Consider the following 13039-nt stretch of genomic DNA (forward strand, 5'->3'; position numbering starts at 1 on the left):
GTGTGTGTGTGTGTGCGTGTGTGCGTGTGTGCGTGCGTGCGTGCGCGCGCACGCGCGAGTGTGTGTGAGTTCATTCTTCACCCTAGGAGAATTTGCTAGGCAGAGCAGGTGGTCCTTTCCTCGAGTTCCAGCCTGGCACTTGGGAAGCTGAAATAGACTTGCTGCAAGTTGGAAGCAAGCCTGGGCTGATTCTAGGCCAGTCTGGACTATTTCAACAGAACTAAAAAAAGAACAGCGACAGGTAGAGCGATTAGAGTATTTAACCTTAAAAGCTCGCCCTGAACTCACTACATATACTGAGTTTCATTCCTCCCCTCTCAACGGAACCCTCTACCTGTTTCCATAGCGTTGTTCCTAAACTCGCAATGATGTAATCTGGCCCTTACCGTGGGCTAGAGGCTGTCAGGCCTAGTCTTCAGTTCTCATAACCCATGAAACATACACATGCAATGTCCTCTTTGCTTTATGAAGTCATTTAGGCTCGGAGGAAGGACATAGGGAAGGTCCTGGTGTTAGCAAGGGGCAACTCTAGCAAAACCCTCCGGCACAGCACAGTGCCACCGTTTGCTTGGGACCCTAAGAGATGGAGTCCATCTGTTCTTCACAGGAACACGGAGCTGTCGTCGGAGCCTCGAGTGTGGGCGTGGGCCAGCGACTGTCACCCACTAGAGCAAAGTGACTCCCATGGAGCGGGCTGGGTTTGCGCCCTGCGCGTGCATAAAGCCCTTTATTGAGGCGACAGGTGACGCAGGGTAGGCGCCGCGTGAACTGGGCGCCTGAGCTATCGGGCGCGGGAGCAAGCAGGAGCAGGAGCAAGCAAGCAAGCGCGTTTCCGCGGCGGGGCCGCTGCGAGTGCGCGGCCATGTGCACCTAGGGCGCGCTGCCCTGGGTCGGGGCCGCGGCCGGCGCGCGGCTGACCTGCGGGGTACAGAGGCTCCGGGAGCGCCACGGGCTGGGAGGGCGAGGGTGGCACTCGCTACCGCGCCCCAGCGGGTTCTGTCTGGAACTGCGAGCAGAAAAGGGCCGTGCCCTACCGTGGCCAGGGCACCCCTGGCGTTCCACGCCGGTGCGGCCGAGTTGTTGACCCCATCACAGCCATAAGGGCGCGCAACTATGAGACCTGGGCGGGACTCAGGCGTACTCAATGACTGCCTACCAGGCTTTCCCTCTCAGAAGGTGGCTGAACTGATTGAGCGACTTCCTGGAAATGAACAGAACTAGCTTTTATGTTCATGGTTCAGGTCCAGTGAATGTTTAGGATGCATTTCCTGACAGTCCCAAATGTTTTCTCCTGGCCCTTGATAATTTGGCCATAAAAATATTCAAATGAGAGCTGTTAATTAGGACTGTTGCTGTTCTTTCAGGCATAGTGAATAGAGCGGCGCAGATGTTACATCGGGCTTCTATGTAAGGAAACGATTGTGATCATTTGTCATGGCGTATGGCTTGCCGAGAAGGAACACAGTGCAAAACATTTTGAAGGGCAGCTGTTATAAAATGTAAGTACACACACACACACACACACACACACACACACACACACACACACACACGGCTGGAGCTTGGGACAGGGGCTGGGCACTTCTATTCTCACCAAGTTACTGGAGTATATGAAGGCACTTCAATGGATCTGGACTTTGTCTTTAAAACGCTACTTGGAAATTATTTTTATTTTGTGTTTGTACCTGCCTCTGTGTGTGCACTACCTTTGAGCAGGTGCCCATGAAGGCCAAAAGGCAGTGTTGGATCCCCTGGTATTGAAGTTACAGATGGTTTTGTTACAGCATCTCCCCGTAGAGGCTGGGAACCAAACCTTGGTCCTTTTTGCGAAAACAGTTAATGCTCTTAAAGGGTGATCCGTCTTTCCAACTTCCCGAATGGTACTTATATGAACAGGGGCTAGAGACGTGGTTCATGGCTAAGAGTGTGCTGCTTTTGCAAAGGACCTGAGCTTGGTTTCCAGAGCCCACAGAGTGGCTCACAACTGTCCCTAACTCCGGTTTCATCAGATCTATCGCCCCCTATTGGACCAAATGGGCACAAAGCGTGCATGAAATGCATACATACATGCAAGCAAAACAGCTACATAAAATAATCTGAAAAATTAAGATATGCACTCAGAGGAGGGAAGGATTCACCACTGAGGGGAATCGGGGCAGAAACTTGAGTCGGGAGCTTGAAGCAGAGACCACAGAGGAACACTGCTTGCTGGTAGGCTCAGGGGCGTATGCCTAACTAGCCTTATCCCAGACCACCTTCCAGGTACAGCCTGCAGATATGGCCACAGGCTTTGTGATCTGGGAAACCCCTCAGTTGAGGATCCTTTCTTAGGCCACTTGGGGCTGAGTCAAGTGGACAGTTCAAGCCAATAGACAGTTCTAGTCATTCTTCATACTGAGACAGTATTTTGAAAAGAGAAAAGAGGTTTCTAGGCTGATCAAACCGCATGTTTTGGGGGACACTGCGTCATCTTGTTTAAAAACATTCTGAAATTAGCTTTTTAGGTTAGCATGTCAAATAATGGGTTTCATTTGCACATATATATGTGTGTGTACACATATACATATTTATGTCTGAGTATCATTTTTCTTTAGTTTCAGTCATTCAAAAACACCTTTACTACTACGATTTTAAAACACCTCTGTATAGCGTACAAATGTACTGACAACACACTTTTTTAGCTGGTGCAAAGCATCAAGTCAGCTCCTTGTCCTCTCTGGCAGGCAGTGTCTAGCAACATGGACTTTTCGGTCTGAAGCCCTGAGCTCCAAGCTTGGCACCTCTGCAGACTGAGTCCTGGCTTTAATGCCTGTGTCTGTGACACAATGCATGTCTGTCTGTTGTGGCGGGGCTTGCAAACAAAACCACGCACAGTTAAGAAGTGCTGCTTGCCTGGAATACTGAGAACACAGAATGGATGCCTCGCTATGCAGAAGTTCCTGCTCTCCCCCCTCCCCCCATTCTTCTCCCCCCTCCTCCTCCTTTTCCTCCTTTTTTTTTTTTTTTTTTTTTTTTGGTTCTTTTTTTCGGAGCTGGGGACCGAACCCAGGGCCTTGCGCTTCCTAGGCAAGCGCTCTACCACTGAGCTAAATCCCCAACCCCCTTTTCCTCCCTTTTAATACAGGGTCTTTTTTTTGTTGTTGTTCTTTTTTTCGGAGCTGGGGACCGAACCCAGGGCCTTGCGCTTCCTAGGTAAGCGCTCTACCACTGAGCTAAATCCCCAGCCCCTTAATACAGGGTCTTATCTGTGTAATCTTAGCTGGCCTCATGAACTGGCCAGGGAGACCAGGCTGTTTTTCAGCCTCTGCCTCCCTGGTGCTTGAACTAAAAGGCATTCACAACCACGTTTGGCTTTTACCTTTTAACCCCTCTGCTTTTATTTATGACACTTGCTGTCGTGAGTCAAGAAAGTCTCCTTTTCAAACAGTGTTCTAAGATGTTGGTGTGGCTCCTTATCAAGGGCTACACACAAGAATTAGGATTCATTACATTCGGTTCGGTTTTGACAGTTGGGCGCGGTTAAGACCCTGGACAACAGGAAGTTCCATTCTAGTAAGTATCATTTTAATTGTAGATCAGGTGGCATGGCCTGTAAACCCAGCCTCTTGGGAGAGCGAGGCAGGGAGATTATAAATCTGCCTAGGCAGTTAAGTCAAAATAAATACATTAGTTGCAAAACACCCCAAACCCACAGAAACCCCACCAACACAGTATAGACACCGTATGAAAGAAAATAGGAAATACTGTTTTTACGCGGTGCTGGGAACGGAACCCAGGCCACCACGCATGCTTGGTGAACAGTTTAGTAACTCAGTTACATTCCCAGATCCTTAGGTGTGTCTTTCTTGATAGACTTTGAGATGATGTCTGTGTTTTTAATGACGTTTATTTTAAAACCTGTGTGTATTTGTGTGTGTGCGTGTATGCATGTGTGTGTATGCGTGTGTGTGCACATGCACACGCGTGTTCACATACTACAGCACATGTATGCTGGACGTCAGAAGTCAACTTGTGGAGCTGACTCTTTCCATCCACAAGGGATCCCAGGGGTCGAGCCTGGGTTATTAATCCTGCTAGCAAGCACTCTTACTGCCTAAGCCACCTCAAAGTCTGTTCTTCAAACAGCCAGATTATTTTTATAAATACATCTTTGACTTTTTCAACTGCTTCTGTAATAATGTTACACCATCCAGTCACACCCTAAGTTTGCAGGATCAGTGACACTGGAGGCAGAAACTCGGGGTGACAGGTATCGCAGAACATCTCCCCCGTTCCGACTAAAGCAAATGGGGCTGAAGTATTAAGGACTGCATGTGACAAACATGTAGCTGTTGTTTGTCAGAATTAGGCAAAATTAAGATTCATAGTAATCACTTTTAATGTGGGTTCACTTATTTCTCAAGATTACACACGAAAGCCTGTGCGTGAGCCACACACCTGCTCAGCAGATGATGCTCTGTCTTACTTTCTCTAGGTTAACTTTCTTATTCTTTAAAAAGATTTATTTATTATATATAATATATATTATATATAAGTATGTATATATAATATATATATTATATATAAGTCACTGTCTTCAGACACACCAGAAGAGGGCATCGGATCCCGTTACAGGAGGTTGTGAACCACCATGTGGTTGCTGGGAATTGAACTCAGGACCTCTGGAAGAGCAGTCAGTGATCTTAACCACTGAGCCATCCCTCCAGCCCTAGGTTTATTTTTTGTGTTAAATATTTTGCCTGCATGTCTGTGTAACATGTGTATGCAGTGCCTTCAGAGGTCAGAAGGGGGCAGTAGATCCCTAGAACCAACTTTACAGATGGTTATGAGCCACCGTGAGATTGCTGAGAACTGAATCCTGGTCCTTAGCAAGAGCGACAAGTGCTCTTTACCAGTAAACATCTCTCTGGCCCCTTCCTTTTGTGAATATACTCTATCTACCTATCCATCTATTCCTCTACCTATCATCCATCTACCCATCCATGTATGTATGTATGTATGTATGTATGTATCTATTTATCTATTTATCGATCTGTCTATATCATCTTATCTATATCTGTCATCTGTCATCTGTCATCTATATCTATTCATCTTCCTATCTCTTACATTCTTATACACATATATTTTCTTTTAAAAATAAATTATTCATTTACTTACGTCTATTTGTGCATGTGTATGCCTGCGTGCATGTGTATGCTGTGTGCATGTGTATGCCTGTGTGCATGTGTATGCCTGTGTGCATGTGTATGCCTGTGTGCATGTGTATGCTGTGGTCATGTGTATGCCTGTGTGCATGTGTATGCCTGTGTGCATGTGTATGCTGTGGCCATGTGTATGCCTGTGTGCGCGTGTATGGCTGTGGGCAGTTGTATGCCATATTCTTGTGTATGCCGTGTGCATGTGTATGCCTGTGTGCATGTGTATGCCTGTGTGCATGTGTATGCCTGTGTGCATGTGTATGCCGTGGGCATGCGTATACTCTGTGCGTGTGTATGCTGTGGGCATGCATGGAGGTCAGAGAACAGTTTTCAGGAAGCAATGACTTCCTGCATCCTGGGGGTGGGGAGTGGATTGCAGGTGGTTGGACTTAGCAGCAAGTACCTTTACCCACTGAGCCCTTCACTGTTTCCTTTACTGTTATTTTTTTTATATTTATTTATTTTACTTTATGTATATGAATGTTTTGTTTCTGTGCCTTTGGTACCCCTGAAACTGGGGTTTACAGATGGTTGTGAGCTGTTATGTAGGTGCTGGGAATTCAACCTGGATTGTCTAAAAGAGCGACAAGCGCTCTTAACCACGGAGCCATTTCTCCAGCCCCACCCCTTTGTTGATCTTTGAGGCAGGGTTCTACCACGTGGGCCAGGCTGCTCTGGAACTTACTCTACAGCCCAGGCTGCCCTCAAACTCAGTCTTCCTCCCTCTGCCTCCCAAGTACTGGCGTTACAGTTGTGTCCCTCCACTCTTGGGATTATAAGTGTACACTACTATGTCTAGCTTGGGACATTATTGATCAGCCACGAAAGACATTGTTGGGTGTGGTGGTGCACGCCTTTAAACCCAGCACTTGGGAGGCAGAAGCAGGTAGATCTCTGTGAATTTGAGGCAAGCCTGGTCTACATAAAAGTTCAAGGCTAGCCAGGCTGTCCCAATAAGACCCTGTGTCTAAATAAATAAATAAATAAAGACAGACAGACATTGTAGTTTATGGTTCCTGTTCACAGTCTCCTTTGTAGATGGGTTGGAATTGTAGGCTGCTGCACTGGACAAACCATGGCACAGTTTCTGGACTTTCACCAGTGACTTTTACTGAGTTAATTAGTGGGATATTCTTCCTTGTTGGGATGGTAACTCTAGAGGGACAGACAGCAAGGTATTGTCCCTACGTTGCATAGCATGCCCAGTAAAAACTGATTGAGTAAGTTTATGAAATTTTGCCTCAGACAGGAACCATGGGACCTTGCGGAGCTCACAAAGACCTGGTATTCAAACTTGACGAACATCAACTTGCCGTTCTTGGGAGAAATCGCATTTGGTAGCCCTATGAATCTCTTGGCAGGCCAAACCAAACAAGACTGCCCGCTCCCTTCAATGCAAAGTAAGTGAAGTTCCTCTATAATACGTTAGCGATTGTGTCCTTGACTAGTTAACACAAGACCTTTTTAAGTTTGTCATCCAACACCCATGCCTCCTGTGGGTTCTCAGTGTAGTTAATTCTTCAACGCTGCTCACCTGCTGTGCGCTACTGGGCTTTGAGGTGGTGCCAGGTGGAAACGCCACTCAGATGGCTCTGTTTGCTTTATTATTATTTCTTTTTAGCCATGGCACTTGAAAAGGAGTACGAAGCAAAGCGCCTAGCGAAGCTGAAGTCTAAGGAGAACGCGTGTAAGGAGATGCAGGTTTCACTGAGGGAAAAGAGTGTCGGCCTGAGAAGACCACTTCAGCCCAAGTGACCCGACCACGTAGCGTCAAACCTGAACCTGTTTCCGGCATCCACGGGCGGCGAAGCTTTCGGATTCCTCCACAGTGTCAAGTAGACACAGCACTGTGTCTATGGGCGATGGGGCCAATGTTGCTAGACCTGGCTCGGCGAACGCTGACAGAGCCCCCGGGTTCCTGCCACACTCCTGTTCTTTGTGCCCCACACAGCAGCCCTCTCTGTAAGTAGATGAGAACGCATCTGGAGTTGAGTCGTTTTGTGTTCGCTCGTTTCAATGTCTGTAAGATCGCGTGCGGAAGAGGACAGTTCTTGTGAGAGTCAGCGCTCTGAAGAGACGTTTGCGATCCCAAGGAGACTTCTCAAAACGAAGTCAGAAAGAAGTCCTTTTAAAATGAGAAACCGCATTTTTTCTTTTTTTCTTTTTTTTCTGGTTAAGAAAAACAGAAAAACGATTAAGATTTCCTTTCTGTCAACTCTTCAGTTACCAATTTTTGGTAAAGTTTCGTTTAATCGTTCTCACGTGCCACTTCATGTTTAAATTTTTTATCACGTGGTACTTTAAAGTAAGACTTACTTGGCTTTTGTTCTTCTGGAAAAAAATGTTGAGCCGCTTTCTTTCTGGCTAATATTCTTTCTGCAACGGACCTGGAGCAGGTGCGGCACGTGTGTGTGAAAGGGACACAGAGGGACAAAGACGGCCTCACTGTGAGGAAAATTTATATTTGCAGAGAGGCTGGGGAATGAGCAAATAAAGAGAAAGAACTGAGTTTGTATGAACAAAGTTTTCTAGAATTTGAATCCAATAAAGCATATTTGGATACTAGTGTTTTACTTAAGCATTGTTTCTTAAAGGACACTCAACAGAGTCTTTAGGATCCTCTCCTGGCCTGGCTTCACAAAAGGTATTTAAGTGTATAGCCTTGGGCTGGTGTGACACATGGGGGTAGATTAGATGGTAGGACTGGGTCTCCAGCACTGAGAAGCTGAAGAGAAACAGACTCTAGGCTTGCTTTTCTCGAATTGCTCACAACAGTGCGACTTGGGCTAGGTGACTCTTTCTCTGAGTCTATGTGCAAACTATAGCAACTTGTTCATAGCAGGTCACGGGGTTGCATGACTTGCCTGGAACAGAGGGAGAATTCCTCTGGTGTTAAGCCATGCCGCAAGCACAGTCCCCGGTTGAACTACTGTAATCTAGGTGTAAAACATGATATTCAGCTGACTCTGTTAACCTTTGTGGAATCCAGAACTATTAGAATTTTTAGAAAATCGGTTTCGAAGCCAGGTGTGGTATGTCTCTCTACCATTCTAACATGCAGGAGGCTGGAGGCTGAGGCAGGAGGATTGCGAGTTTGAGGCCTGGGGCACAGAGTGAGATCTTGAGAGTTTTGTCTCTCTGTGTGTGAGCATACTCAGGTCATGTAACCTGTTGTTTTAACTCAAAACTAGACCAGTGAGGTCATTCAGTTGGTGAAGTTGTTTGCTGCCAAGCCTAATGACCTAAACTCATTCCCTTGGACTCACGTGGGGAAAGATGAGAACTGATTCTCGCCAGTTGTCTTTTGACCCCCCTACACATACATCATGGCATGCACATGCCTGTACATATACATAGTCACACATATACACTACTGTGTGACAAAACTTTTGCTATGGACACTCAACACATGTTAGGGAGCCCATGGTTGACCAAAGGGCAGAATGACCCAAGTCCAGCTTGGTGAACTAGGACTTTAATTGGATTATTGTGGTGGTTTGGAAGAAAATGGACCCCATAGGTTCATAGGGAGTGGCAATATTAGGAGGCGTGGCCATGTTGGAGGAGGTGTGACCTCGTTGGAGTAAGTGTGTCACTACAGGACAGGCTTTGAGGTCTCAGATGCTCAAGTCGCACCCAGTGTGGCATTCACATCCTGCTTTCTGCTGATCCAGCTGTAGAACTCTCAACTACCTGTCCAGCACCATGTCTGCCTGCACGCTGCCATGCTTCCCTCCATGATGATAATGAGTCAAACATCTGAAACTGGAAGTCGACCCCGATGAACTGTTTTCCTTTATAAGAGTTGCTGTGGTCATAGTGTCTCTTCACAGCAACAAAACCCTAAGACAGTGGGTGAAGGGTTACCTATAGGACCAGAAAATACTTACATACAGCTGCATCACTAAGGCCCACCCTGACATGGGTGACAGCTCACAAATCTGGGAACCTGGTACACACTACACAGCCTGCAGGCAGCTCAACAGATTGGAGGGTGTCCTTTCCAAGTGACTCAATTGGTTTAATCCTCTTCCGGGCTTCTGGTCTGGTTTCAGAGTCTTTGCACTTTGGCTTGTCTACTATGGAAGGAAGAAGTCCAGTGAATCTAGTCAGTTTTAGGGACTTCCTGAAGCTTTTTTTTTTTTTAACTTATTTACCTTCATACTTAAGGAGTTTTTCTAAAAGATAGAATGTTTTAATCTACATACACACTCACACAAGTGCACACACAGAGGAGGGAGAGACAAATACAGGACACTGTTGTAGAGAGCAAACAGGAGCCCTGATTGACTCCCTGGATGAACATGTATTATTGACACAGGTCAAGGCCACAGACCCAAAAGACTCACAGCCCAAAGGAAATTGTCAAAGTCCTACCCCTTATGGATCTGGTTTGAAATTGCCAAAGCCTTCTTCCTCTAATTTAAGTACAAGCATTTGCAGGCTATTGACCAGTGTGCACAAAACTGGTATCATAACTTCATCTTCTTCCTCCCAGTTAACAGACCCAAAGTTGCTGCCTCCAGAGACCTCCTCCTCTCTGTACATAGAAACCACACGGGGCTTCCTGGTTGTGTTGTGTGCTGCTCACAAGACCCAGGCCTTTCTGCTCATGTCTATCTGTCTGTCTTTTCTCATTTCCTTGCAGCCCCCAGGCAGGGTTCCAGGACCAAGGCATACTCTGTTTATGGCAGTTCTATGTTACCTTTGTTTAGAAGGTGTAGTCCCTGATAATCTCTTGTCATATCTCTTTCTCTTAAGAGTATCCTGGGGGCTGGGGATTTAGCTCAATGGTAGAGTGCTTACCTAGGAAGCGCAAGGCCCTGGGTTCGGTCCCCAGCTCCGAAAAAAAGAACCAAAAAAAAAAAAAAAAAAAAAAAAAAAAGAGTATCCTGGAGTTAGCCTATGCACAGGTAATGTTCCTTCCAGAGCTTATCAATCAGAAAGCTCAGTGCCAAGTTTGTGTGTTTGGAGGGCCCAAAGCACCCCACCCCCTTGCACACACTGCCTATCACTATTACTGAAGATGGTATATTCTCCCTTCCTTCCTTATTTATTTATTTGTTTGTTTGTTTATTGGCAGACAGGGTTTCCTCTGTAGAGCCCTGGCTGTTCTGGAACTTATTCTAGATCAGGCTGGCCTAGAACTCTCTGGAGTGCTGGATGAAAGGTATGTGCTGTCATGCCCAGCCTGCCTGTCTGCCTGTCTGCCTGTCTGCTTCCTTCCTTCCTTCCTTTCTTTCTTTCTTTCTTCCCCTTCTTTCCTTTCTTTCTCTCCTCCCTCCCTCCCTCCCTTCCTTCCTTCCTTCCTTCCTTCCTGCCCTGTCCGCTGTCCATCCATCCATGCATCATGGTCTTTTGTATTCAGGCTGGACTTACACTAAATACCTTTCTGAGGATGACCCTGTGCTCCTGATATTCTCGACTCTGCCTCCTGGGGGTGGCATTACATAGGCATACGCCATCATTCCCAGACTGTGTGATGCTGGGGATGGAACCCAGGGCTCAGTGCATGCTAGACAAGGTCTCTCTCACCTGAGCTGCATCTCCAGATCTCATTTTCTCTACGTTGCCTTGATTGTCTCGGTTCCTTGTTAAATCACAGCTTCATAGCACTGTCACGGTGACTATTTCGAATCCTTTGTTAGGCAGCTGATAATCTGTATTGCTCTAGGGCTAATTTCTGAATATTACCTCCCCGCTTCCACCACCGAGGCAGGTTTTCCTGTGTAGCCCCACCAGTCTTGGAACTCAGTCTGTAGACCAGGCTAACCTCAAACTTAAAAGTTGTTCATTACCACACCCATCAACTTTTTTTTTTTTTTGGACCTTATTTTTTTTTTTTTCTTACTCTTCGAGTGTCTTATAACTTCTTTTGAAACTTAGGCATTTAAAAACAGAGCCAGTCCCTGATGCAGAAATGAGTTCTTTTTACTTCTTTTCTTAGTAGCCTCTAACCTTGCATCCAAACTACCACTCTTTTGAGAACTAATCCCAAGGGCTGGAGAAATGGCTTAGACGTGAAGAGCACTTGTGGTTCTTGCTTATGACCCTGGTTTGATTTCTGGGACACACGCAGTGGCTCTGACTGTTCTGATTCACTGTGCAGGCTGGCCTGGAGCTCATAAAGATCCACCTGCTTCTGCCTCCGTGGCACTAGGATTGAAGGTGAGCCTATAATGTCAGGCTAGGGTTTAAGATCATGCACAAGGCAGGCATTATGGATCCACCCATCTCAGTAACAAGCCAGGCAGGCTTTATGGACCCACTGCTCCCGGTGTTAAGTAAGACAGGTATTTATGACCACCCCCTCCATCCCAGTATCAAGAAGGATGGGCATTGTGAGTCCAAGCACAGTCATCCAGGTATCAGGTAGCATCAGCCACCAAAACAAATCAGTGACGATTTAAAGATGAGGCACAGACTTGAGAGTTACAGACGCGATTCCTGCTGCACACAGGGCAGGCGGCTTCTGAGCTCAGGCTGTTGACAGCAGGGAAGACTTATATCTTGTTTTCTTGGAGGGGAAAATCTTCCAAGTTTTCAAGAGAAGTTATAACTAGGAAACATTTTGTTCAGTGTTGCAACTGCTGGCAAGATGCCTTTACTTCCCTGAATAAAACTATCACTAATGTTCCTGTAAGCAAATCATGAAAACTTTCAGGACACACACACACACACACACACACACACACACACACACAGAGAGGGAGAGAGAGAGAGAGAGAGAGAGAGACAGAGAGAGAGAGACAGGGACAGAGAGACAGAGAGACAGAGAGAGACAGAGGAATAAAAATAAAAATAGTTTTAATTATTTTTTAGTATTTCATGTTTTACACTGTGATGTCATGAGGTTATTCTTAGCACACGGCCCGGCTGCTGAGTGTATGCATCCATTTCAGGTTACTTCACTGATCTATCAAGCTCCACAGATAATACCTCAGATCCTTCCCTTTGAAGCTGCAAATGTTCCCAAAAGTTTACAAGTCTACTGAACAAAATGCCTGATAGGTCTGTTGGTTTTAATACCTTAAAAAACATATTTAAGGGGTTGGGGATTTAGCTCAGTGGTAGAGCGCTTGCCTAGCAAGCACAAGGCCCTGGGTTCGGTCCCCAGCTCCGAAAAAAAGAAAAAAGAAAAAAAAAAGGAAAAAAAAAACAGATTTAAGAGAGATACAGACCTCTAGTTCTTTGACTTATATATCTGCTTTTAGTCCCTCTTTTGTGTTCTCGCGAGGAAAAGAAAGCTGTCTGGGTTTCCTCAGGGAGCAGCATATTTTTCTCCTGCAAAGCAGCCAGGTATAAATGTATCTTGCGGGGTTGGGGATTTAGCTCAGCAGTAGAGCGCTTGTTTAGCGAGCGCAAGGCCCTGGGTTCGGTCCCCAGCTCCGAATAAAAGAAAAAAGAAAAAAAGAAGAAAAAGAAAAAAAATAAATGTATCTTGCAGTGGAGGTACAAACACGCCCAAGCTGTGCTAACTCATGATGATGTCATGCGCTGTTCACTGCTAGCCTGAAAAGTTAAACATCAGACCAGTGTGAACTTAAAGGGTCAAACAGAGATTTATTTCTGGAGACAGTAGCTCCCTCTCCTCCTCCTTTCCGCTCAGGAGACGTTGCCTGCGCACTCTTCTTCTGTGACCTCTCATGTGTCCAAACAACATGATTTTGTGATGTTGAGATTTTTTTTTTTTCCTTTTCCAGGCCGATATATTGATTTACTAGTAGGAAAAAAAATATGTAGTTTCTCTCTGCTCCAACTTCAACTCAAAAGTAACATTTTTATTTCCCTCTAAAATAGAGTTAGACTGTATTATGATTTTTCTCAGTCAATACTGTTGC

At 45.9% G+C, this 13039-nt stretch overlaps 1 protein-coding gene across 3 annotated transcripts; it reads left to right on the forward strand.

Annotated features, from left to right (window-relative positions):
* Positions 1-453: 453 nt before the first annotated feature.
* Positions 454-7763, forward strand: C14h4orf36 (similar to human chromosome 4 open reading frame 36). Of its 3 annotated transcripts, none has more exons than XM_017599327.3 (4): positions 454-925; positions 1365-1499; positions 6444-6598; positions 6820-7763. In XM_017599327.3, the coding sequence occupies exons 2-4, from the start codon at positions 1435-1437 to the stop codon at positions 6951-6953; spliced, it is 354 nt and encodes a 117-aa protein (XP_017454816.2). In that variant the 5' UTR covers positions 454-925; positions 1365-1434; the 3' UTR covers positions 6954-7763. The 3 variants fall into 3 exon arrangements, with proteins under 3 accessions (XP_017454816.2, XP_063129522.1, NP_001017495.1); XM_063273452.1 differs by having other exon boundaries at positions 454-742; NM_001017495.1 differs by having other exon boundaries at positions 499-752.
* Positions 7764-13039: the final 5276 nt, after the last annotated feature.

This window comes from Rattus norvegicus, chromosome 14 (assembly GCF_036323735.1).
Source record: "Rattus norvegicus strain BN/NHsdMcwi chromosome 14, GRCr8, whole genome shotgun sequence".
In the NCBI taxonomy this organism is placed as follows: Eukaryota; Metazoa; Chordata; class Mammalia; order Rodentia; family Muridae; genus Rattus; species Rattus norvegicus.

What these genes read in the sequence shown, in the direction of transcription:
- C14h4orf36 (XM_017599327.3), top strand. Translation starts at nt 1,435, where the DNA reads ATGGCGTATGGCTTGCCGAGAAGGAACACAGTGCAAAACATTTTGAAG. An exon ending in AAGGGCAGCTGTTATAAAAT is followed by an intron (nt 1,500 to 6,443) that starts GTAAGTACACAC and finishes ATTTTGCCTCAG; the next exon opens with ACAGGAACCATGGGACCTTG. An exon ending in CCCGCTCCCTTCAATGCAAA is followed by an intron (nt 6,599 to 6,819) that starts GTAAGTGAAGTT and finishes ATTTCTTTTTAG; the next exon opens with CCATGGCACTTGAAAAGGAG.